Source organism: Phaethon lepturus, unplaced genomic scaffold (assembly GCF_000687285.1).
Source record: "Phaethon lepturus isolate BGI_N335 unplaced genomic scaffold, ASM68728v1 scaffold36517, whole genome shotgun sequence".
NCBI classification, from domain to species: Eukaryota; Metazoa; Chordata; class Aves; order Phaethontiformes; family Phaethontidae; genus Phaethon; species Phaethon lepturus.
In genome coordinates, this window is record NW_010550480.1 from 60,513 (window position 1) to 84,574 (window position 24,062).

The 24,062-nt window shown below is 50.3% G+C and overlaps 1 protein-coding gene across 1 annotated transcript in view; it reads left to right on the top strand.

Annotated features, from left to right (window-relative positions):
• PTPRS (protein tyrosine phosphatase, receptor type, S) overlaps nucleotides 1-24,062 on the top strand; it is a gene marked incomplete at both ends in the record, with an annotated part of 64,980 nt that overhangs the window by 27,390 nt on the left and 13,528 nt on the right. The window contains 9 exons of the mRNA XM_010290574.1: nucleotides 4,631-4,900; nucleotides 7,066-7,647; nucleotides 8,613-8,746; nucleotides 8,916-9,060; nucleotides 15,027-15,332; nucleotides 16,759-16,952; nucleotides 17,394-17,420; nucleotides 19,212-19,329; nucleotides 22,917-23,507. Of these exons, the coding sequence (XP_010288876.1) occupies nucleotides 4,631-4,900; nucleotides 7,066-7,647; nucleotides 8,613-8,746; nucleotides 8,916-9,060; nucleotides 15,027-15,332; nucleotides 16,759-16,952; nucleotides 17,394-17,420; nucleotides 19,212-19,329; nucleotides 22,917-23,507 (2,367 nt within the window). The remainder of the gene's footprint in view (nucleotides 1-4,630; nucleotides 4,901-7,065; nucleotides 7,648-8,612; nucleotides 8,747-8,915; nucleotides 9,061-15,026; nucleotides 15,333-16,758; nucleotides 16,953-17,393; nucleotides 17,421-19,211; nucleotides 19,330-22,916; nucleotides 23,508-24,062) is intronic.

Here is a 24,062-nt window from a genome sequence, read left to right on the forward strand (position 1 = left end):
TCAAAAATGTCTCTCACCTTGTGGACCCCAGCTCTCTTTTTAACTGAGTGGTGGTGGTGGGGAACCTTAGTGATGATGATTGGTACCTTCTCGCTGGAAAGAATAACACACCAAAGATGCTACTCACAGAACACAAACTGGGTTAACCTCTCTGCATCCATGAGCAGCAACAAAACCAATTGGCTTTACAAGGGTGTGAAAAGTTACGGATCTGTCCAGTTTCTAATGAAGGTTATGTTAAACAGAATTTGAGATGCAGATTTGCCTGTGTGAAATACTTATCAAATAGACAATATTAAACAGACTCATAACTCACTGCACCTAGGAAATCTTTCTGTGCCTCAGAAATGGCTTCTCTGCATTGAAGTAATTTGACTTGCATCACAAATATCCAGCTCCAGTTCTAAAATCTGGTTCTATCAGTAATGAGCTGTATCCTTGTTTGAAAAAAGCTCCTGAGAGTTTTTTGGCCGTTGAAAATGTGTGTTTGTGTGTGCCTGCTTGTGTGTGTATATTGGGAGATGTTGCACATGCACATGGAGCATGCACGTATGTATGCATGCAAGGTTGGCGTTGTAAAACAGGTCTGACAAAGCTGTTGTGGAAACCAGACATCCCTGAAACTCAGGGAAGGTGCTTCTTAAAACCAGAAATTGGTGACAGTATTAGATAACTGTCTATAAAGTAGAGATCTGACTGCCCCATCCCAACTTCTCCTTTCCAGAGAGGGCAGTTCTTCGTTTCTTTCCAGTTCTTTGAATGTGTTGGACAGCAAAATGGAAGGAATCTGTTCACCGCAATTTTTACATGTAAAATTTCACTCTTTCAGCTGCTATGTGTGAAACACAGCTGGACCCAGAGCTGAAATTGTTCTTGATTCAGTCTCTTAGCTGCACTTCAAGCTTGCTTCCCACCACCGCTCTCCTCTTAGGCCCTGAGCTAAACACTGACGCAGAGATTCTCAGCTTGACAAATCTCATGTCAACAGCCAAATCAGAGTGGAATAGCCATTAAAATAAACAGCGGCATGATGGTTCTTGGTATCCAGAGATGAGCCCTATAAGTATTTCCTGTTACAATAAATGCAGTTGTCACAGCCCTGAGCCATAGCAGGGATGTGTCTAGGGACTCTTTGAGGTCTCCAGCATTTAATGTTGGAGTACTTTCACATCCCAGACTGGTGTGTGGATGGTTGTATATTTGTGCACGCACAGGAGTGTGTAGCTTTTTTGAAACCAGGATGCACAACAGAAGTACTGCTGCCTGTTTGGTCTTGCATTAGCCTGCCGCTAACCCGAACCCCAAATTCTCCCTTTTCGCAGAATGCGCATTGTTCTGGGCTGGCATCCAGATGTGCTGGTTGCTTCCCATTAGTTAAATGTGACAGATGCTGTTAAAACAGCCAAAAAGTCGTGCTGCCCTGAGACCCCACAAGGCTGAGCTAGACCCCTGGGTGCTGCGAGGAGCGGGGGAGAACGGCTTTGCAGTTGTTCGTGAGCGTGCTCTGCACGGCTCCAGCTCCGTGACCCTGAGCTTGTGTTTTGTGAGTGGATCTCTTCCTTTCCCTGCCCAAAACCACGCAGACGGCAGCAGGCTGTTCCCTTCAGACTCCGATTCTCAGCACTCCACCATACATCAAATGATGCTTTTCAGTTATTAAATTCCGGTTTGTTCTTCCTTTTTCTTTTTTTTTTTTCTTTCTCTTTTAGTTCAGTTTTATTTCTTTGTGATTAGCCTCAATTTGAATTACTTGTCTTGTTCTGTTTCCATGACAACTCAGTGTTTGCATCTCACCTGCCGTTGTTTGTTGCTGTTGATGCTGTTTGCTGACCGGATCTTGTCCGGCATATGTCTCCCCATTTCTCCTCACCTCTTCCCACCTTGCCTCCCCTCTCCAGAAGGTTACATATCAGCCCCTCCTCAAAAGAGTCATCCCCACCCCAGATCTGTCTGCATGTTGACCCCACTTGTTTCTTTTCAAGTTCTCTCCATCTTGTCTCAGATTGTGACCGGTGTGGTCTTCACATGGCTCCATTTTCTGAAATGCGGTGCCTCCTGATGCAGACAGTGGAAAGAAAGATGGAGTAGGCAACAGGGACATACCCTCATGTCTAGGGCTAAAAGTCTTCCCTAGCGGTGTGACAGGAGGCAGAAAGGAGCATGTTGCCTGCTCTCGCGAGCCAGCGCTGGTGCCTGAGGCTGTGCAAATACCGTGGTACTCTCCTTAGACCTTTCTCTAAGCAGCAAGTCATCTTCTAGTGTTAGCATCCAGGTGAGTTTGCAGCCTTTCCCTCTGCACTCCAGTGCCTTCCCCGACTACGTTGGAGGTGAGGGCATGCTATCCATCCTCTTCACAAATCCGTGCATGCAGGAATTCTCCTTTGACATCTCTGAGCTTCTAATGCTGCAAATCTGGAGGTCTTCTCTTCCTTGCCTTTGGTTCCTGACTACTGGTAACTGCAGAAGAGGATCTGATAACACGATGGGAAGAGCGCAGCTTTCTATGAAGACATCTCCTGGTCAGCTTGCAGGAGGAGGCAGAAGCTATATTGGCTTTCATTTAACAAAGGCCCACTAAATGGAAAACAGCCACTACCTCTCGTGGCAGCACCCTTCCCATCTGAAAAGATCCGTAATCTTGAGCAGCAGCCAGGGAAGCGGGCTGGAAGATAAAATGCTAGAAAAACCCAAGACATCAGTCCCAGGGGACACCTGAAGGCGCTAGGACTTGGGAAGAGCGATTGCAGGCTAAGCTCTGATGTCCTTTGCATTGCTTGTGCATGGATGCAGTTGCCACTGCATTTTTACAGAGGCTGTTCAGAGAGGTTACCTGGGAATATGACAGCAGGGACAGCTCTTTTTCAGGCCCCCAGCTCTCCTAACTCTCATGCCCCCTCACTCACCCTACCTGAGAGGACTTTACTGCATGGCTGTCTCTGAAGCTGGAGGAGTCCCGTGCTCCTTTTCTCCTTAGGCTGCTGCTGTGCCTGCACCTTCTCGGGGTCTGTATCCTTTTGTCTTTGCTTGCGGGATGGGACCTTGCCCTCAACTCCCTCCCTAGGGCCTCTCTGCTCCACTTACGTTTCTCCTTTGCCTGTTCTCCTGCTTTCACCCCTAAGGACGAGCACCCACCTCGGCCGCTCGGCCAGCCCAGTTAGTTCAGAAAATGGAGCCAAGGAAACCGCACCCTCCCCTTTGCGTCCATGTTCTTACCGTGTAAGGTCTGGAAGCTGCATCCACCTCTCTGCTAAGGAGATGCACAGAACATGTCACTGTTTTCTCAACGTTAAAAGTGTCATTACCTTGTTTTTCTTATTAATTCTATTCTATTATTCCGCCAGGGCTGAGATGTGACAATGTGAGCCACCACATTGGGTCACATCAGCTAGAAAAAGTATGCAGCATTAAAGTGGGTTTCCCCCTCCCCTCCCTCTCTTTCTCTTCTTTCTCCCTTCCCCTCCTTGTTCTCCTTCTCCTTGTCTTCCTTTCTTTCTCTGTCGCTCTCTTTCTATTAGTATCCATGTGGGCATTTGCTAGCCGCCCATAAATTATATTTCTCTGCATTCTCCTCTCTCTTTCTATCTTTTTCTCTCTCTCTTTTTTACCTATTTTGCATGATGTTTGTGACTCTGAGAGCTGCATCTATCGATGGAACCGTGTCAGATCTTAAAGAGGCTTCGTTAGGGTTTCTATACCCGAAAACCACAAAAATTTCATTAGAGTTTCTCATCTTTTCCACACTCTTTCTCGCTCCAGGGGGACTGCCTCTCCCTGGGCGGTTCTCACACGCAGGCACTGACTAAATTCTGTCCCGCTCCGGGGACTCCCTCTCCTCCCTTTTTTATGTTTTTGCCTCTATACTTTGTGAGTGGTGTTTCTCTGGCATTTGGGGATGCGATACTTCTCTCTCTGTTGGATCCTGTGGGTCCAACGAGGCAAATCGTGAGAAGTTTCCACCCCCATCCCAGCCTTCTCCTTGCCACCGCCCCACCGCTGCAGCAGCCCTCGGGCGCGGAGCGGCCGGGTGGGAGAGGGCCCCTCTCCGGAGTCGGAGGCGGCACCCGGACCGCTCAGGGGGTGGAGGGGCTGTTCCGTTCTGCCGTGGGAGAAGGTGATGTGGGAGTCAGGCTCCACTGGAAAAGGGGAGGAGCAGGTTTCCCGGGGCGCGGAGCGGGGAGCTGGGGGCCCCAGCGGCTGTGGAGGAGATTTTTCGACGCTCGCCATGCCAGCTCTTGCCAGTAAAGATGAGAAATTGCTAATAAATTTTTGTGTATTTATCTGTGCTGTGATGGGTCTAATCTTGATCAATGGAACCCTGTTGCTATGAAATATCGCTTTTATGTCTATATTCTATATATTGTTTGTGAAGTAAAAATTTATTTGAAGTTTAATTTTTTTTGGTTTTGGTTTTTGATTTTTTAGTTTATTTGCTTTTTGTTTTGGTTTTGATGAAGGAAGAAAATAAGTGATGACAAACCCCATCTATATTTAAATTATCTTTTGCTCTTTTTTCTTTTTCTCCCTTTTCTTCTTTTTCTTTCCTTTCTTTCTTTTTTTTTTGTTTTATTTTCTTTTTTTTTTGTTTTATTTTGTTTTGTTTTTTTGTTACCTCTGTGCGTCTCGTCCACAGTTCGCCGCGTGGCCCCTCGCTTCTCCATCTTACCCGTCAGCCACGAAATCATGCCCGGTGGCAATGTCAACATCACCTGCGTGGCCGTGGGTTCGCCCATGCCATACGTCAAGTGGATGCAGGGAGCAGAGGACCTGACACCTGAAGATGACATGCCTGTGGGCCGTAATGTCTTGGAGCTCACGGATGTCAAGGACTCAGCCAACTACACGTGTGTGGCCATGTCCAGTCTGGGAGTCATAGAAGCCGTTGCTCAGATCACGGTGAAATGTAAGAGAGTGTGAGCACGCCTGCGTGAGCGAGTGCGTGGGTTCCCCGACTGCGCACGTTTGTAGGAGCGTGCATGCGCAAGCGTGCGAGCTGCTGCATGGGTGTATAGATGTGCAAGGCACGTGTTGGGTGCACGGCCGTCACAGAGCATCTGAGCATGTGTGCAAAGCAAATGCGGGCACGTGTCATGTTTGTGCATGTGAGCATTTGTAGATACGTGGTTGTGCCTGTCAGCCTTCACTGGTGCATGAGCGTGTGACTGTGTGGGCACCTGTTTCTGCTTGTGTCTTCGGGTGTCGGCATGGGGTGAGCCTGTGGCTGTCTGAGCCGCACATGAGGAGCGTGGGGACACAATTATGCATGTCAAAAGGTAGTCGTGCATGAGTGTGTGTGCGTGCATGGGAGAGGGAGCAGCGTGGCTGTATGGGCATGTGGGTGCCTGACTGCATGTATGTAAGTCCGTGTTGTTACAAGCCTGTATGTATGTGCGTAGGTATGTGAGCATGAGCAGGAAGACAAACTTGGGCACCGTGAGTGCCGTGTGCTGGGATCTGTGCATGCATCTTCGGGGATCCCACACACCAAGAAATCCACAGTGAAGGGGAAGCTGGTGGCTTGAGATCTTTCCTCGCTTTAGGACAACTGAGCTGTTTGTTACGACGAAAAGTGATTCAAACCCCTGCATGTTTGTTTCTGTCCTGGGCTACGGGTCTGGCTGGGCAGTTTGCAAGGAGCCTTGGATGGCTTGAAGCCTGCATGCCGTCCTGTTCCAAGGTTAGAGATTCAGACAAGGCCCTGAGGGTCTCTGGCATGTGTGCTCTTACAGTAGAGCCTAGTTCCAGCATCTTAGTGGCCGTTGTTGCCTCAGCAAGAGGGGGAATAACCCCAGCTTCCAGCTAGCAATTCCCACAAGGAGCACGGGTGCAATCTTCAATCTATTTTGTCCTCAGCAGGGGAGTATTAAAACCCAAGCGGGATGCCCCTGTGGTTGGGTGAGTGTAGAGCTCTTTGTATGAGCTGGTGTCTGCTCCGAGTGCTGGCATTGCCCACGAGGGATCTGGGGGGAGAGGGGTGGGAAAGGATGCGGGGGGTGGGGGAGAGGAGGATAAATACTTCAGAGAAGGGGAGGGCTAAAGAAAAACAATCCTGTTGTATGAGTGCATCTGACTAAGGAAGGTCCAACAACAGAAATGAGTAGGAACTAGTGAATCTTGACATGACACTCATCCTGAGCTTTTGCACAGGGAGTGGGCTCACGTGCTAGCAGAAGGATGCCTGGGGCTGGACTGAGGTGCTCTTTATTCTCCTGAGTATTTTCTTCCTTCCCCTTTTTCCCTGTCTTACCCTATCAATTTAGAAAGCTGCTGTGTAAGATACCTTGCTTGTGCTTCCAACTGTCCAATCTCCTCAGATGGGGAATCTTGCCCTGCTGGTACCTTCTGCCTTTTGTCATTTTATTTGTATTCTGTTCCCCCTTATGTTCCTGCATGTAAGCATCTGCAATCATTCCCAGGCAGAAGATGAAAGAAGTTAGAGCTTTAGAGGTGCTCAAGTCTAGAGAAGATGAGATTGGAAAGGGTCTAAAGCATGTGGTGAGGAAAACACGTAAAGCTCGCTGTTAAAGGTGTCTGACACTTAGCGTGCAGTCTCCAGCAAGCTCCAAAGGTTGTCTTCTGGATGAGGGACCAGGGAGATGACTCTTAACACACGTTTGTGGCTTGAGAGGAAGCACTCCAAGTATTTATAGTTTTTTTGTTCTGGAGAGCACAGGCCGCACTATACCGTTACCAGCACACTAAACATGGAGCGATTCAGCAGTGCCGGAGCCGGGCTGCCAGCGCTGTTTCGGAAGATCTGATTACATGCTCGGAAGGAGCTCCTGCAAAACTGCTTTTCCTTACTGCCGTGTGAGCCGGCGGATGTGCAGCTGAAGTCTGTGCTAATGATTCCAGATGTTTAGCTGAACACTTTCCTTTTGATGGAGCAGTTTAAGGAGGATAATAGAGTGCATAACAAGGTTCATAATATTTCAGCAGCACTTTACTGAACTGCCGCACTGTGATTGGTACTGTGCCGCTGGCTCCTACAGCCCTAACTAGCCCAATTAGGCACCATTTCAGCATATGTGTTTGGTTTTTTAAATGTCTGTTCTTCCTGATTCTCAGCACTCCCCAAGGCTCCTGGGACACCAGTGGTGACAGAGACGACAGCAACAAGTATCACCATCACCTGGGACTCTGGAAATCCAGACCCTGTGTCCTACTATGTCATTGAATACAAGTCTAAAAGCCAGGATGGACCGTATCAGATCAAAGAGGACATCACCACCACACGCTACAGTATTGGGGGGCTCAGCCCCAACTCTGAGTATGAGATCTGGGTCTCTGCAGTCAACAGCATCGGGCAGGGGCCTCCCAGCGAGTCAGTGGTCACTCGCACTGGGGAACAAGCTCCTGCCAGTGCCCCCCGTAATGTGCAGGGACGAATGCTGAGCAGCACCACCATGATCATCCAGTGGGAGGAACCGGTGGAGCCCAATGGGCAGATCCGTGGCTATCGTGTGTATTATACCATGGAGCCTGATCAGCCCGTCAGCAACTGGCAGAAGCACAACGTGGATGACAGCCTCCTGACCACGGTGGGCAGCCTCCTTGAGGACGAAACCTACACAGTCCGGGTCCTGGCCTTCACCTCCGTGGGAGACGGGCCTCTTTCCGACCCCATCCAGGTTAAGACGCAGCAAGGAGGTGAGAACCTGTGTCACTAACCTTGGATGCACTGGGCTGGAGGAGGGAGAGGTGTTGGCTTACAGCATTATCCAGCTGTGGCTGCTATGTCACCAGAGCATTTTTTTCCTTCACTGATTTAGTTTGGTTAAAATTAGAAGTAACCTTCTGGGAGAAAGATCGGTCCAGTGGCTGGAGCCAAAGGGCCTGGTGCATGATTTCTGATCTGTTTTTTCTCTGAAAGGTTGTTGCTTAAATGGGTGGGGCAAGAATTATGCAAAGATAATCCATTTCTGCTTTGCCATGTTTCAAAGTGAGGTTTTTTAAATGTCTGTTCTTCCTGATTCTCAGCACTACCCTGCTTTTCTTACTGCTTCCAGTTTCTAAATGCCTTTAACAGACCTAAAAGCACTCACTGCCCAGGCAATGGTGAAGCTTAGTGCTTCTCAAAGTACCCAGAAACTACCTTCTCAGAGAGGAGTGGGGAATGAGCCTTATTTTGCCTTTTTCTAAAAGGAGAGCAAAAGAAAGCCCAAACTGTCATAGCAGATGTGTTGAGCTGAGAACAAAAGGTGCTTCATCACAGATTGTCATCCAGTGTGCTTTTGGGTGCTCGACTTATGGCATGGGTGAGGAAGCCCTGCGTCCTCAACAGGCTGCTCAGGGGCTTCCCACTTCCAGAATCTTTTAATACTGAGGATTAGTGGGAAGGGCTGTATTCTGCACTGCCAAGAAAGGCATGATCCAGTAGGAATCTTCCATCTCCAGCAGCTCTGGACATGCTTGAGTCCTGCAGTGGGATTTAACCCTCCACTGCCTTAAAGGAAGGGCATGCCCACTCTGCAGCGTCGCATTTTGCTGCTGACATGTTCATCACACACAGGCTTTGAAGAAAACAAAGTAGGAGTCTTCTAATTAGCCAAGTTAATGGGGTTTCTCCTGTCTCTCATCTTATCTCTGCCCCGTGGGCTCCTTCTCTGTGTCAGTTCCCGGGCAGCCGATGAACTTCCGAGCAGAAGCCAAGACGGAGACGAGCATCGTGTTGTCGTGGAGCCCTCCCCGCCAGGAGATCATAGTGAAGTATGAGCTTCTCTATAAGGAAGGAGACCACGGCAGGGAGGTGAGTCCAGAGAGCAGCAGCACAAAGGGTTGGGGCCCCGAGGAGCATCCCGGCCCTCCGTTCCCCAAGGTGGTTGAGAGAGGGGAGTAGGGCAGGTGTCTCTGGGCAGGGCTCGCCTCTGCTCCTTTTTGTTTGTTTTTATTTTTTTCTTCCCCCTCGCCCATCTCAGGTGCCGAAGAACTTCGAGCCCATGACCTCCTTCACTGTGGAAGGCCTGAAGCCCAACACTGAGTATGTCTTCCGGCTGGCCGCCCGCTCGGCTCTGGGCCTGGGGGCCTTCACCCCGGAGGTCAGAGAGCGCACCTTGCAGTCTAGTAGGTGTCTCTCCTTTTCCCACCCTTCTCTGAGGGGAAGACAGTCAGGGAGCCAGAGATGGTGGGCACAGGGGTACGGAGCTGTGGGGCGGACGTTCGCGGTGCTGCGGCGTTTCACAGGTCTGGGGTTGCTCTGCGGGGGGGGCCTCTGGGACCCGCTGCCTTCTCCCTTTGCTGCCCCAGATAGCTGAGATGTGAGCGAAGAGTGGGGCTGGTGCATGCTCCGGGGTGGGGGTGATGGGGGAGGCCAGTTAGCACCATCCACTTGATGGGGTGTGGAGCGGTGAAGAGCTTGTTGATGGGCCCCGCCGGCCCTCGGTGCTGAGCATGCTCAGGGAGGACGGCAGCCCGCGTCGCGCCGCAGCTTGCCTGTCCGCCCGCAGAAACTGAGCAGCGGCTCTCCGGAAGGGGGGCACAAGCAATGGAGCAGGGAGACGGTGTGGGAATCGGGAGGAAGAGGAGAAGGGAAGGTGATTAATCAAAAGTCCAATGTCTTCACCAGCCTTTGGGAAAGCAGTCCTCATGCTCTTTTCCATGAGCGACTTCGTAGCCGTGGGGAGGAAGGCCTGCTGGCCCAGCGAGCGCTGGGAACGGTCCCATTTGGGCTCCGGCAGCACGGGAGAGAGGAATCATGTGGAGGCTGTGGGGGGGATACTAATGACACCAGGATGGAGCGTATGCAACCAAAATGTGCTGGTTTTAGTTTAATGGATTGTCTCCCTTCGCTGTTGCCCTGGGGGCAATAACCCTGGATGGCAATATTTCAACCTGGGCTTTTCACAGATCTTTGCTTTTAAATGAGGTGTTTTTTCACTGCATGAGTGGCTGTGGCAGCTGTTCTTTGTGTTTTCTGTCTCCTCTCATCTCTACTAAATCACTCCGCTGCAGTTTGGAGTAGCCGGGAGCAGAACTAACTCAGAAATGGCTCTGGTCACCAGTGTGAGGAGAGAGAGCGCCTGCTCCCATCTCTCAGAGTCCTTAACAAGGGAGAGCAGCGGGCTCTCGGCTGGGCGCCTGCCCCATCTTTCCATTTTAATTGTCACGTCCTGCTGTCTCCCTCTCTTTCCCCTGTCTCTCTCCTTCTCTTTCTCTCCCCCCAGGGGTGGGAAGAAAGGGGAGTCTGTTTCTGCATAGACAGACTTCCTTGCTGGGGCTTTCTCAGGCCTCCAGTCCATTCAAAGATATTTTGTTTTCTTCTTTCCTTCAAATGTTTTTCCCCTTTTTTCCTTTTTTTTTTTCCTCCTTCTTACTCTCTCTACATACCGAAAGAAAATCCTTTCCTGGCTGTGCTGCAAATCTGCTGGTTCTGATCCCAGTATGGTACTGTCAGAGGGAGCATCACAGTGGGGTGGGGGGAAATGAACTGAAAGGACCTGAAAAATAAGTGTCAAACTTACTCACACTCTGCTTCTGTTTTCCAAGGGGTTTCCCTGCTTGAGATTCATGGGGATGGGAGGAAAAGAGGGTCTGGGATTTGTGCTTTCTGGTTCGATAAAAACAGGCTGGAAGAGGGGTGTGGGAGCTGATGGCAGTAGGGCTTAGTGATGCTGAAATTTTTTCCCTGAAGGGTGGAGAGAAGGGGATCCGGGAAAGGGGAAGGCTTTGGGGCTTTTTCTAACTTGGCACCTGCCCAGGATGAGGCCTGGTTTATTTCTCTGTAGCTCAGCTTTCCTAGGGATAGTTTCATTGGTTTAATGCTCTTAAGAACATCAGCTGGGAGCTGTCAGTGTCCTGTAACACGGTGAAACATTTTTTCCTGGCTGGCTGTTGGAGGAACGAGTCAATTCTCCCTGGTCCGGGTGACATCCTTCGGCTCACAGACCTTCTGGCTCGGGACAGGCTTTTGTGTCTTCCCTCTGCAGCTCCTTTTCCGTTCAGCTCCTCCTTGGCCCGCTCCATGGCTCTTCTTTCTTTTCTCTTCTGCTGTCTGCTTGCCTGCCTGCATGCTCTCGCAGCCCAGTGAAACCAGCTCCCTGCTCTCTGTCTGTCTGTCTCTTGCTGGGCGGTTTCACACCACGATGGCATCTTGTCTCTGCAACGGCAAAGCCTCCTTCGTCCTCCCGCAGCCTGCCGAGGCGTTCGGTGCCCTTCCCCTCCTAACTCAGCTGGCAAGCATGTGCCTGCATGCCGCAGCCCTCCCTGCACTGCACACCTTTCTGCACAACACCCTCCACCTCCCTGTCAGGGTGGCTCCTCCTGAGCATCATAACCAAAGTAAAATCCATTAAACTAAAGGTAAAGTATCTTTTTCTTCTTGAAGTAGCTGGGTTTTAACTCTTCAAGTACCAGAGACGTAGATTGTAAAAACAACAGAATCTCATGGTTGGAGGAAGCTGTTTTGCCCTTTCTAACTAGCCATGACCTTCCCAGGGCTCCTTGGCAACTCTCCTACTCAGAAATTTCAGAGTGCAAAGCATGTGTCAACAGACAGGGGTGGCAGGGTGGGTGCTGTGAGGCTGCGTGTGCAGGTGTAGAGGAACAATGGGGCTTTCTTACCCTCTGTTCCTTCCTAAGAAAGGAAGTTTCCCCCACCCATTAGCTCTGCTCTCCTTCCCTTCCCCCTTCCTCACAGTATATGAAGTGAATGAAACTTATACAAAGTCTATGGTACCTAAAGGGTTAAAAAACATTGTATTGTGCAAGGTCAGTAAGGGTCATTCTTGTGGCTTGGACAGTCAACTTTAAAGCATGTAAAAGATGCAGTTCAGGTGAGTACTGGCTGGTCTCAAGCGGATTCACAAATACAGTCCACCCTGTCGCTGCAGGCTCACGCACACGTGTGTGGACCTGCACGCACTGATGTATGTCCTGGAGCCCGTGGGAGGGCGGGGAGGGCTTCCCAAAGAGCCGTCTGCCCGGTAAAAACAGAGGCCAACGGACAAAGGTGATGATGTCCTGGCCGGGGGCCTCGTGCCTGCGCTGCGGGTCCCTTTCCGGCGAGGGGGCTGGTTGCAGACATGAGCTCGCAGCCTCCGGTGTGGGCTGCGGCACGTTGCCTCCTGCGCGCAGCTCCCACCTTCTCGGTGCTGTCCCCACGCGCGCGTGCGCGTCTCCAGGGTCACGCAGGTTGGGCTGGATTGTGAAGGAAACTCACAGTGCCATGAACTCCCCAGACGCGTCTCCAGTATGGCCAGCCAGCACTTGGTGGCTGTTTTCCTCCAGGTGCTGTAGTCGATGAGAGTGACGGGGACGGGGTCCGGGTGCGATCTGGGCCTTCGCCCCCATCACCCACCCCACCCCGCCTTTTTGACCAGAGAAAGTGCAAACCGTCCCAAAAGGAGGCCTCGCTCCAGGGCCCCTCGGTAGGTCCCTGTGCTGGAGCGTGGAGGGTGAGTGAGCAAGCGAGCGTGGCCACGCGCAGCAGCTGCCAGTGCAAACAGTGAACCCAAGTGCCAGCTGGAGCTCGGGCTCTGCTTACTGGGGCTTTCAGAATGAGTTTCAGGATGGAAAGGGTAGGTCAGGTCAGACCCTCTCTGCAGTGGGTTTCTCAGCCGTGGTGGCTTCGGCTGGACTGCTAAGCAGGAAAGGTGGCTTTTAATACTACCAGCCCCTGATGGGGAGAAAAAAGAAGCAAAGAGCATCATGGCAGGCACTGGAAGAGGGTTGAGTCTTTTCCTCCAGACCCTGAAAGGGACTTGAGTTGCTCCTGGGGTGTGGGAAGGAGCAGTGCGCCTCCGATTTGGAGACGCCGCGGATGGAGAGAGCCGTAGGGGGAAGGAAACCCGCCAGTGGGAACCTGCCACCCTGCTCTGGGGTCTCTGCACAGGTAGCTTAGCAGAAGAGAATAGATTGGGGTCCAAAATTGGCATTACTGCGAGAGCTAGGGTCCTGCTGGCAGGCGGGGGGTAACTCGGTTGGGGTAGCGAGCAGCGGGGCAGGGTGGCATTTTAAAAGCCAGTCACGTGCAGAAACCCACCAGGAGCTTGGTCTGGCCTCGTAGCTCAGTTTCTCTTGTTCTCTCGTAAGAAAGTCTTATAAGTTAACAGTTGAAGCGTGGAAGGTAGGTAAACAGACTGGGAATATTCTGGAAGGAGTCACTTTTTATATCAGTATTATTTTATTATTATGATTTCCTTTCTGATTTTTTTGTTTGTTTGAAATACTGGCTTGATTTATGTTTTATTTTCCAGTTTGTTCCTTTTGGTTTTGTTTGTTTGACATATTTTGTATTATTTTGCGTGGCTAGCCATGGCCGGGGATCATCACCCTCTGCAGTGGGATTTCTGAGGATAAGGGTTTCATTCTGCCATTTTAAACACAGCCAAAATGTAGCAATAAAGCATGAAAGTAGAGGACGACACCCAAAATGTCCTACTGGGCAGCGTGCTCAGCACTGCAGCGTGAGGACTATCTTGACCCTTTCTGCAAAACCCGCTTACCTCTGCTTAGCGGAGGCATATGCAGAGCGTGTGGCTTCCACTCCAGTGCAAACTGGGCAAAGCGTGACTTGATTTAGCGGAGCCCTCAAGGCAAGCTGGGCCTAAACATCTGTTTGTGACTCAGGGATGGGAGTAAGAGGTTTGAAAAAATCATTCCTCAGTAAAAGAGCTTTTTGTTGATTAAAAAGCAACAGAGAAATGAGAAACGATGACCAGCATTTATCCTGTGCTTCTTGCAAGTGATGCTTGGGGGGCTTATAAGGACACCCCAGTTTCTGGCAGTGCCTGCAGAGAGTTAAGAGCTATTTACTGCAGTTTGACTGTATCGGGAGAGATCAGATTTGCAGAGCTGCTTTGAAAATGTCTCGCTCTCCCTGCTTACCAGGGCTGATTGATTGTACTTTGTGATTGAAAGAAGCCTGGTCTAAGGTTTCCCAAAGTGACCAGGTTACAGTCGGGGTACAGAAGTGGCAGACTGTCCAGAGTTCAGCAAGGTCTCAGACCTGTGGCATCTCCATCAGCAAACCCGTGTTTCTTGCACGGCCCCGGTATGGCAACGTGCGGTATGGCAACGTGCGCGCTGGCACGTAGCGTCTGCCGGAGCTGGTGTCGGCGTCCTGCTTCCTACTGAGCAGACCGTGCTAAAAATTACCTACTGCAGTTCAGTAAACACCGAAGTGAGCAGCCCCGCTCTAGAAAGCTGTGGTTTACACCTTCCCCGTCTCCTGAAAATCAGCCCTTGGACCGTTGACTGTTGCCATGTGAGAACACGCGGCTGCGTCGGGCCGCGTTTCCAAGGGCGTCCTCCTGGGACTTCCAGAAATACCTTGTGTAGTTTAGGCTGAGAGTGCAACGGGAGTTGGACCTGCTGCCGCTTCTGAAAACCCCACTGGGTACCTGAATGCCTTGTCAAACCTGCTGCCTCCCTCCTTCGCAAGCATTTTCTCTAAAACCCTCCAATCTGAACACGCTGGGGGCTCATTGCTTGGCAGTATCCTGGGCATTACCACCATGATTTTTCACCTCCTTCAGTCTGCGGGCAACTAATAACTTCCATCTGGAGGTGCAGACTCTTAAATGTAAGCCTCCTGGCAAAAGATTTGCTTTTCTTAACTTAATTTTCACAGATCCCTTGAAAGAAATTCAGATCCCAGAGACTGCAGTTTGGAAACAAGTGCTTTACCAGCCAGGGCAGGGTTTGCCAGACTGCTGTAAAACAGGGAGCTAAAGGAAAGCTCTTTTATAGGGTAACGCTGGGTGCTTAGTTTTGCGCCAGCTACACTTAGTAGAAGCAGCAGGACCCCTCTTGGCTAGCCCGCTTGCTGTTCTAGTCCTTTCCTTTATAACATTTCCGTTTTGATGCCCCATTTCATTTCCGTTGGCTTTTTTTTCTTTTCATTTAAAAAAAAAAAAAGACAACAACAAAAAGCTCTCCCCTTTTTTAATTTTATCTTCCTAAACCAAATTTTTGTACGTTTTATTTTAGATTTTTTTGTTATCATTTTCCTTTTTTTTTTCTTTTATCTTTCCCATCTTTTGTTTTTTCCCCCTTCTTCCCTTTCCCTCCTGAATTTTCCCCCCTCGTAGAACCGTCTGCCCCCCCTCAAGACGTAAAATGCGTCAGCACCAGATCCACCGCCATTCTGGTAAGTTGGCGGCCGCCTCCGGCTGAAAGCCAAAATGGCATCCTGGCTGGATACAGCGTCTACTATCGAGCGCTGGACTCTGAGGACACGGAGCTTAAGGAGGTGAATGATATCCCCCCAACCACCAGTCAGATCCTGCTGGAGTCCCTGGAGAAGTGGACAGAGTATCGCATCACTGTCGTGGCTCATACGGAGGTGGGGCCGGGCCCGGAGAGCTCGCCGGTTATCGTCCGGACAGATGAAGATGGTAATTGCACTTCTTCTGGTTTCTCCCCGCGTCCCCGGGTGAATGCGCGTCCCTGGAGCGGGCTTTTCCCGGGACGTCCTTTTCCCAGGACACGTCGAGTCCCTTCTCGTGGCTCGTGTGGTGCAGGACCGAAGCCTGAACGGGGCCTCAGCGCAGCCTCTGGTCCGAGACGTGCAGCATCCTTTGCTGCCATCTCCCCAGGTCCCTCTGGGAATTGGGGTCTGTAGGGGTGTCCTTCCCTGCTTTAGGGTTCTTTTTTTTTTATGGGGTGGGGGGAATATCAAGCCTCTGAGCCTTGACTGTGCCAGTTTTCCTTCAAAGATGCTCTTGCTGAGCAAGGAAGTGGCTGAGGCAGCACGGAAATGAAATCAGAGAAGAGGAGACAATTGCTGCCAGGAACTGTTTTAAAATATTAAGCGTTCTTCCCACATGTTCCATGTTACTAGCTCCTCTTTAAGTCACAGTTTTGGTTAGTGGTAGAAAGGAAGAATTTCTGTTAAAAGTTTCAAAAACTTCCAGTGACAAGCCGTTTAGACTCCAGTTCAGTGGCCCAGCTCAGAGACTTCTAGCACAAACAGGAACAAGAAGACTTGAATTTCCCTGGTATTTCTACAGTAAAATAAAACCAGGAAAAAATGTGAATGTGTGCATGAAGGGAGAGCACCCTCACTGTGAGGGTGAGGTAGGACCCTGAAAAAATATAGATGAGGTAAATAACATAAGTAAATTCCGAACTTTTCAGGCTTTCTTCCGCCATCCCAGATAAAAAGAATTTAAAAGAGCAACGGGTTTGTCCACAGTGTGGGTCCTGTTTTCCTGAGCATCTGCCCGCATCCAAATGGATAGAATACCCTGCTCAGAAAAACTACTGTTTTCTTGCAGATGAAGTTGTCATGCCCGTTATTATTATTTTATTTCCAAAACTTTAGCCCAAATTCCATCCAAGACATCTCTTGTTTCCTGTCTTGAGATTATGCAGCGGCTGTAACCGGCAACCCAGCTGCCCTGCCTGAGAGACGAGGGGACTCCGAGGGCCAGTCCCCCTCTGCACCCACGTCCCACAGGCGGGACCAGAGCTGTTCTGGCTCATTAGAAATTGGCTTTGCCCTCAGAATGTGATCTGTATGCTTTCTTCCATCTGAGCAAACTGGGGACAAAGGAGCCTGTGGAAGAATGGCTGGACTACGAGATGGACCTGTTTCCATACACGTCTCCGAGCCATGCAGATAGATCCCCCAGAACTGCTTCCCTGTGCCACTGAATAAAGGCCGTGGCAGATGATGGGATCTAGTTTGACTGTTAAGTCTCCCCCACCCTTTCAGGGCTGTAGATTCGGTGTGCGTATGTCCCATAGGTGAAGTGACAGGCTTCAGCTAGAAATCCCCCAAATCCCCAAATCTTAACCTCTTTCTTCCCTTCCTCGCAGTGCCCAGTGCGCCGCCTCGGAAAGTGGAGGTGGAGGTCCTGAACTCCACTGCAATCCAAGTGTTCTGGCGCTCTCCAGTCCAGAACCGCCAGCACGGCCAGATTCGCGGCTACCAGGTCCACTATGTACGCATGGAGAACGGCGAGGCCAGGGGGCTGCCCCAGATCAAGGATATCATGCTGGCTGATGCCCAGGTAAGGATTCGTCTCCTGCTCCAGTCTCCTCTCGTGGAAGGTTTGAGGGGGGTGGGTGCTCCAGCCGCCTTGTCTCGTCCCAAGCAACACAATGCTGGAGAAAGTAGATGAGTGTCTCTATGACAAGGTATATGTTGTCTTTCTGCAGTTCATTTGCACTCCCAGACAATAGCTATTGTGGAAGAGTATGAACTGCTGTCCCAGCACTGAACTAAATACCATCCATCCTCCCTGTGTCTGGGAAGTCTTTTAAGACAGGCAAAGGCCACAGTGGAATCTACTAATTTCTCCCACTCTACTTCTTCCTTCATGCTGGCCTGGTAACTTCTGACCTTGTGTGGCTGCTTGCTCAGGAACTCCTTCCTCATGCTGTGTCTCTGTCTTTCCCTTCTTTCCCCTCTTGTATTCTCATGTGCAAAACCTCTCTTGTTCTCTGCCCAGTGGGAAACAGATGACACTGCTGAATACGTAAGTAAAAAAGAAAAAATCCTCCCATCCTGGTTCTGTCCCTTCCCTTCTCCCACTTCCTGTTTTGTGATATTTTCCTTTTTTTTTATTTTTTTGCAGTGCCGGTGTGCCTGTTTTAAAGCCTGTTGGTGGTGTTCCCATGCATTGTCCCCACCCTGTTCACTTTGCTCTGCAGCCCTGTGTGATTGTGTAGTTTGTCAGCACGCAGCAATACTGCAGGGTTTTCCCCTTGGCTCTGAAGGAAAGACGAATCTGCTGCTCTTGCATGGGGAAGCAGATGGGACATTGAATTTGGGACTACCTTGAACGTGTGCTTGAAGATGGGTTGGTCTGCAAGCACCTCTGGCTTGTGTCTGAAAAACATAGTTAGACTGCAAAGCATTGATTATTCAAAGCCCTGTAAGTCCTAAGCTATCAGGGCATGAACAAATGCTTTGTGCTTTTGAAGGGCTGAGACTTTTAGATACTCGTTGATACAAAGCACTGAATCGCTATTGGCCATTTTACCTTTTAAGTAGACCTTAAAATCAGCTTGGCTGTTTGGCATTTACTACTTCTGCCAAAATGCTAAACGGTTTCCATCATCTTACAGCTACAAAGCAGTAGGAGAAAGCATTTTCTTCTTGGAATGGCAGGGTCCCAAGGTAATACACTACTGACGTGGGTGTATGCATGTTTCCTAGAGATTGCCAAGTGCCCTACAGAAGTGAGGGGCCTCTGTTTCACAGGTGGAGAAACTGAGTCACATGGAAGGCAAAGTCCCTTGCCTAAAACCATAATAAAACTTAGTGGCAAATGTGAAAGCAGAACCAGTTTCTTGACTTCTGGAAGACAGACCTGTCTCTGTAGCTAATGGCTTCCAAACTTGTTGATCAAGTAGACTTTTGAAGTTCTGCTGTTCCACTCCCTGCTCAGCTTTGGGGGCAATACCGATATTTTCAGGACCAGCACATTCTTCCCAAGTGCCGCCCTGAGATTCAATACTGAAACCACAAAGGGACAGTAGGGAGTGAGGTGAGAGGAAAGCCATAAAACATGCACAACATTCACATCTCCCTCCTTTTCAGGGCCGTGGAGAAAACCCTGCTGCATATGCTCCCATCCTGTTTGATTTAGCACGGGTATTCCTTTTACAACACAGCCTTTTGGAGGGCTGAACATTTCATGGGGAAGGGCTATTCTTGGGCCAGTCTTCTAAGAAAAGCACCTGGGAGCCAGGGGTGGTGAGGCTGATAGAGGATGGAGGAAGGAGGGTGTTGGGGATTTAGCAGAGAGCTTTAGCGTCAAGCAGAAAATGTCGTCTTGCACTTTGTGTTAAAGCAATCCCTTTAATATTCTGAAGGCATTAAAAAAATATCTTTGAGGAAAGAAGGGAGGGGGGTAATGGAGAAAAAAATGTAATCTCTTTGAAACCGCTGAGACCTCCTCCGAGACACTTTGAAGAGCGCAACAGCGTTTTGATGGCTGAAGCAGTTTGTGTTGAGATAGGGAATGTGTGAGAGGTAGATCTGGAAGAGAGCGCGTTGAACCAGGGCCCTGCTGAGACATGCTGTGTTTACAGAGGGACTGCTTGCAGCCAGCGTGTGCGTGCCTCTCGCGAAGGGAACGTGGCGCTCATCCTCCTGCCAATTGCCACATCTACCCAGTTGCCCCAGAGGGTCTCGTGGTTTCAGATTCAGTGAATGTTCCTGCATGATAGAAAAGGGCTGGGACTTCTGCAAGGAGGGGAGATCTACCTGTGTGCATGTATCTGAATATTTACATGATTTTCCTTTGGAATCTCGCAAACAGGAAATGATCATAGCTGGGCTCCAGCCTGAGACTGCATATTCCATTACCGTAGCCGCCTACACCATGAAGGGAGATGGTGCTCGCAGCAAACCAAAAGTGATCACCACGAAGGGTGCAGGTAAGAGTGTTTTCCTGAACTGTTGGGATTCATCAGTTTCCTAAAGCCAAGAAGCTTTCTCCAGACTCAGCTTCTTTCATCCCACTCCTTTCATGAAGGACAGACATGCAACAAATGCCATGCTGCCCCGAAGACAAAATTATTTCTAACAAGGCAGAAATCTCTTCATTCCTCACATGTAGCCCTCACTAAATGACATAATTTTCCATCCAGTGCTGTAGGAAGCCCAGACACACCCAGAAATGCAACAGAGGATGAATTTATTGCTTGTAATGTCTCGTGCTATAAATTCCAGTGCACCAGAAGTAAAGAGAATTTCTGCCTGGTCTGAGACTCTGTAGCTTTGATGGTTGGTGCACACAGGTATCCTGGGGAACAGGAGAGCCAGAGGTCTGCTGTCATCGTGTTGACTTGCAAAGATCTGAAAAGCAGCAGGAGGACAGTGGTGCCTTATACTGCCCACTCTTCTCTTCTTCTAGTATCGTGTCTGAATATACGTCCCCTCTTTGCTCAGGACTAGTAGAGGGGAAAGTACTGACAGTATTGACCTTTCCTCCTAGCATTTCTGGGACCTGGGCTCTCTCTGCACATACCGTCCAGATTCATGCCTCCCTTTGACCTATTCTTCGTGGCAAAGTGTCTCTCAGCCTCGGTGCAGAAGATGCAGTGCCAAGCTAGGATGGCAGGGCCTAAACAGAGGAATGACAAAGGGCCCCAGAATATCCCTTGCTCCTCCAAACAGTTGTGCTGCAGGCAGACAGGACAGCAACAGTTGTGCTGCAGCAGAAAGGACACCTGTCCTCTCAGCGTCTGCATTCCTGTGGCTTCTGCTCTCCTGGCTAAACCTCTGCTCTGCTGTATGGGAAGGGTTTTGTGCAGTGGAGGAAGGCTACGGTGCCTAGACCTGGAGTTGTCCCTTGCCCAGTCCATCTCCTGTTGGACTGTGGTTACCTTCTCTCACCCATCTTTCTTGTGCTCTTTGTTTTGTTCCTGCTGTCAGATGGCTTTCTCCCCTGTCCATTTCTTTTCTTTGTCTACTACCTTCCCACCCCTGGCTATCTGTTCATTTTCTTCTTTGATTTGGGGCAGTCGTCTTCACCCTGCCTGTACCAGCCGCATAAACTGACATCATCCCTTGTTTCTGGAAGAACACTGCTCTCTGCCTCTGCAGGGATCAAAGGCCTTTGGTCAGTGCAGCATAATTAACCTGGAAAACTGTGCTCAGGCTCTGGAGGCAGCACAGGCACTCAGCTGAGTGTATGGGACAGAGAGGGCTCAGGAGCCCTGGCCTGGAGCACACAGGGCTGGAGCCGTGGCTGCCCTCCGTGCCCGCCCTCCATGCCCTTCCATTTCCCCTGCCCTAACTCGCATCTTCATCTCATTTTATGTTCTTGTGTTCAGGCAAGTGAATGAGATTTCAGCATTTCTCTCCCCTCTTGCCTCTCCTGCCTAGTTAAGAGAACGGTACACAAGAGAACAAGGTTGCTTTCCAGGACACCAGCTCTTGCAGATGTTACAGCAGCGTGCGTTTGGATGTCAGCATCCAGGCTCCTGTCCTCACGCCTTGTAGTGTCAGTGTGCTGTCAGAAGCCTTTTCCTTCACTTGCCCTCTTCTCCTTCCCCCTCTGGCTTTGCCCATGTTTCTTCTCACTAGCTCCCTGGTTCTCTCCTCTTGTTGCCTTCTTCTCAAAGCTCTCTACCCTTTTCATATTTCATTCCCGGAACCTTTCTCTCTGCCTCCCTCCCTTGTCACTCTCTCTTGTCAACCTCCCTCATCTCTCCCCATTAGGATTTGCAGTGCAGGTGATCAGTCACAGAGGGATGTTTTCTCCAGCACAGCAGCTATTACCCAAAACTCAATTTCCCCCAACTTGAAATAGCTATTTTAAAAAAAATCTTTCAAATGGCTCTGTAACATTCTTATCTTCTTTGCAGTGTTGAGTCAATATACCTTCTGAGAGGAGAGATTTCTTTCTTTATCATTCAGGGCTAGGGGCTGAATTTAAATACAGTAATACATCCAATTTTCTCCTTTACTGTCCAAACCAATTGCAAAATAAAACACTTCCCTCAGCCCCGTGCTTTCTTCTCACCTTTCTTCCAAACAATATTTGTTGTGCAAATGTAATATTTTCAAGCTCAGCTGATTATAGTAACATTTGTGATAAAAACCGAAACATAAAGGTAATGGCATTGTTTTTCTCTTCAATGTGTTTCTTAGACATTTCCAAGGGAGGCTCTCCTAGCACGCTCCCTAGCCATCTTTGGCAGTTTGAAATGAATAAAGCATTTGTCTCAGAGACAACCCCTCGTCCCCGTGTTCCAAAGTCACTCGATGCAGCAGGCAAAGTGGTTTCCCCAGTTTGACTCTGCCAGATCCCTGCCGCAGGCAGCATCCTTCCCTGCCGGCTCCTTCCTGCTCGCTTCGTTAGCCGCACTACAGCTTTCCAACCTGCCGACCCTCAGTCGCACTCGTGCTGCGACAGTGGGCTGGGATCTCTCCTAACTCCATTCTCTCTCCCCCTCCTGTTCAGCCAGAAGAAACACCAAGGCAGAGAGAAGGAAATTAGATCTCTAATAGTGGAGTTGAGTGCAAATGACGCGTGAGCTGCTGGAATTAATGCTCTGGTTTCTCCAGCTCCAGGAACCTCTGGGCCTACACATGTCATTTAACTGTGGCTGTGGGCTTGCTTAGTAGTCAGGCAGTGCCAGGGCTCATTAGACAGAGGCATGGCACTGCTGAGCTCCAGCAATATCCCCCCAAATGCGGAGCAACTAACTGACAGGTTAAGGAGGGAGCTAACTGAAAACACACCGACCCTCAGCTGTCTTTTCCCTTCCTCCAGAGGAAAGAAATTGCACAGAGCAAGCAGCAACTCTCCCTACCCTCTGCCTTGCACAGATTTTGGGCTCCGTTTCCTCTCTCTGCGACCTTCCTTCTTTCTGTACCCAACTGGGTGATCAGATGCCTGCCAGACTCGCTTAGCTGGCCTCGTGCCTGCTGCTCAGGACCTGGGGCTGCCCAGACTTCCTTTCCCATCCTTCATTACTTCACCCTCAGCTGCTCTGGACTTCCCAGCCTGAGCCAATCTGTTCCAGTCTCTTTCTGTGTGAGTTGTGCTGTGTAACGGAGAGCAAGAGAGAGGGGATGAGAGTTTGGGGGACTTCTGCGTTCGTTCTTCCCTGCCCTGGGAAGCGATCTGCTTGGGTGATTAGGACAGGAGGCTGGGAGTCAGGACTCCTGAGCTTGTTCTTCCCAGCTGTGGGTGAGTATGTGACCCAGTGATAAGGGAGGAGCTGTGCACACCTTTCCATCCTGAGGAAAGGGAAGAAAATCAATCTAGAAATGTGTCAGAATCTCACAGCTGACACGTTGACAATGCATCTCATTTCCTAAACTTGATACGTTACCATCCACCTGTACATCCAGCAATCCAGCCTGGTTTACAGGCGGAGGAGTACACCAAGTCGAGCTGAAACCTTGCCACTGATTTGAGGAACCTGCTGCTGCAGCTTAAGAGACTCTGCATCTCCTCACCAGCCATCCTGTCCCAACTTTGACTGAAGGTGTTTCTCTTCTCTCCTAGTCCCAGGCAAGCCCATCCTGTCTGTGCACCAGACAGAGGAGAATACTCTTCTGGTGAAATGGGAGCCTCCGCTGGATGCGGAAGGCCAGGTGATGGGCTACCGGCTCCAGTTTGGCCGCAAGGATGTCGACCCCCTGGCTACCTTGGAGTTCACGGCCCTGGAGGATAAGTACACCGCTCCCAGCATCCACAAGGGCGCCACGTATGTTTTCAAGCTGGCCGTGAAAAGCCGGGCTGGCTTTGGGGAGGAAGCTGTGCAGGAACTCACCACCCCTGAAGACATCCCCAAGGGTTATCCCCAAATCCTCGAGGCGAGCAACATCACTTCCATGTCGGTCCAGTTTGGCTGGCTCCCCCCCGTGCTGGCCGAGAGGAATGGAGCCATCATCAAATACACCGTGGCCTACCGGGAAGCCGGTTCTCCCGGCAACCCACTGGAAAAAGACCTGCCCCCCTCCCCAGAGAACTCGTACACCCTCAACGGCCTCAAACCCAACACCGCCTATGATGTTAAAATCCGTGCTCACACCAGTAAAGGCCCCGGGCCATACAGCCCGACCGTCCAGTATCGGACGTTCCAGCTGGATCAAGGTAGGACTTACCGGTTTCTCCTCCCTCTCTCTCCTTCTAACCGGGGCTGGTGCCGGGAGGCAGAGAGCTGGAGAGGTCAAGCCAGGCTCAGCCAGGCTCGTGAGTAAATGCAAAGCACTCCGGTTTCACACTCAGTCCCTCAGCTCCTCTCTGCCTTGTGCCAGGTAAGTCCCTTTTACCGCTTTCTTCTAAGTTAAGTCCGGACGCCCTTCTTTCGCTGGCACCTGAAGTGGGGGGCCAGTCACTGTACAGGTGGGAAGAGCATTTTCTTCAGCTTTTGCAATCAGCCAAAAGAAAACAGAAAAATCAAAATACCTCAAAACTTGACCTGTCATTGGGTTTCCTCACCTGAGCATGCTCAGAAAGCTAGCACCTCGTTCCTGCAACAGCCACCCAGACCCATAAGTGTGTGGGCAAAGCCGCACACCCTCCCTGGGGTTAGGTATGGGGACAGGGAGCACTGGGAGATGGACCTTGGCAAAACTCAAGCAAAGTGTGGAGGAGGGAGCAAGCCCTTCCACTCCTGCAGCGGCAGCCCGACCCCCACTGGCACGC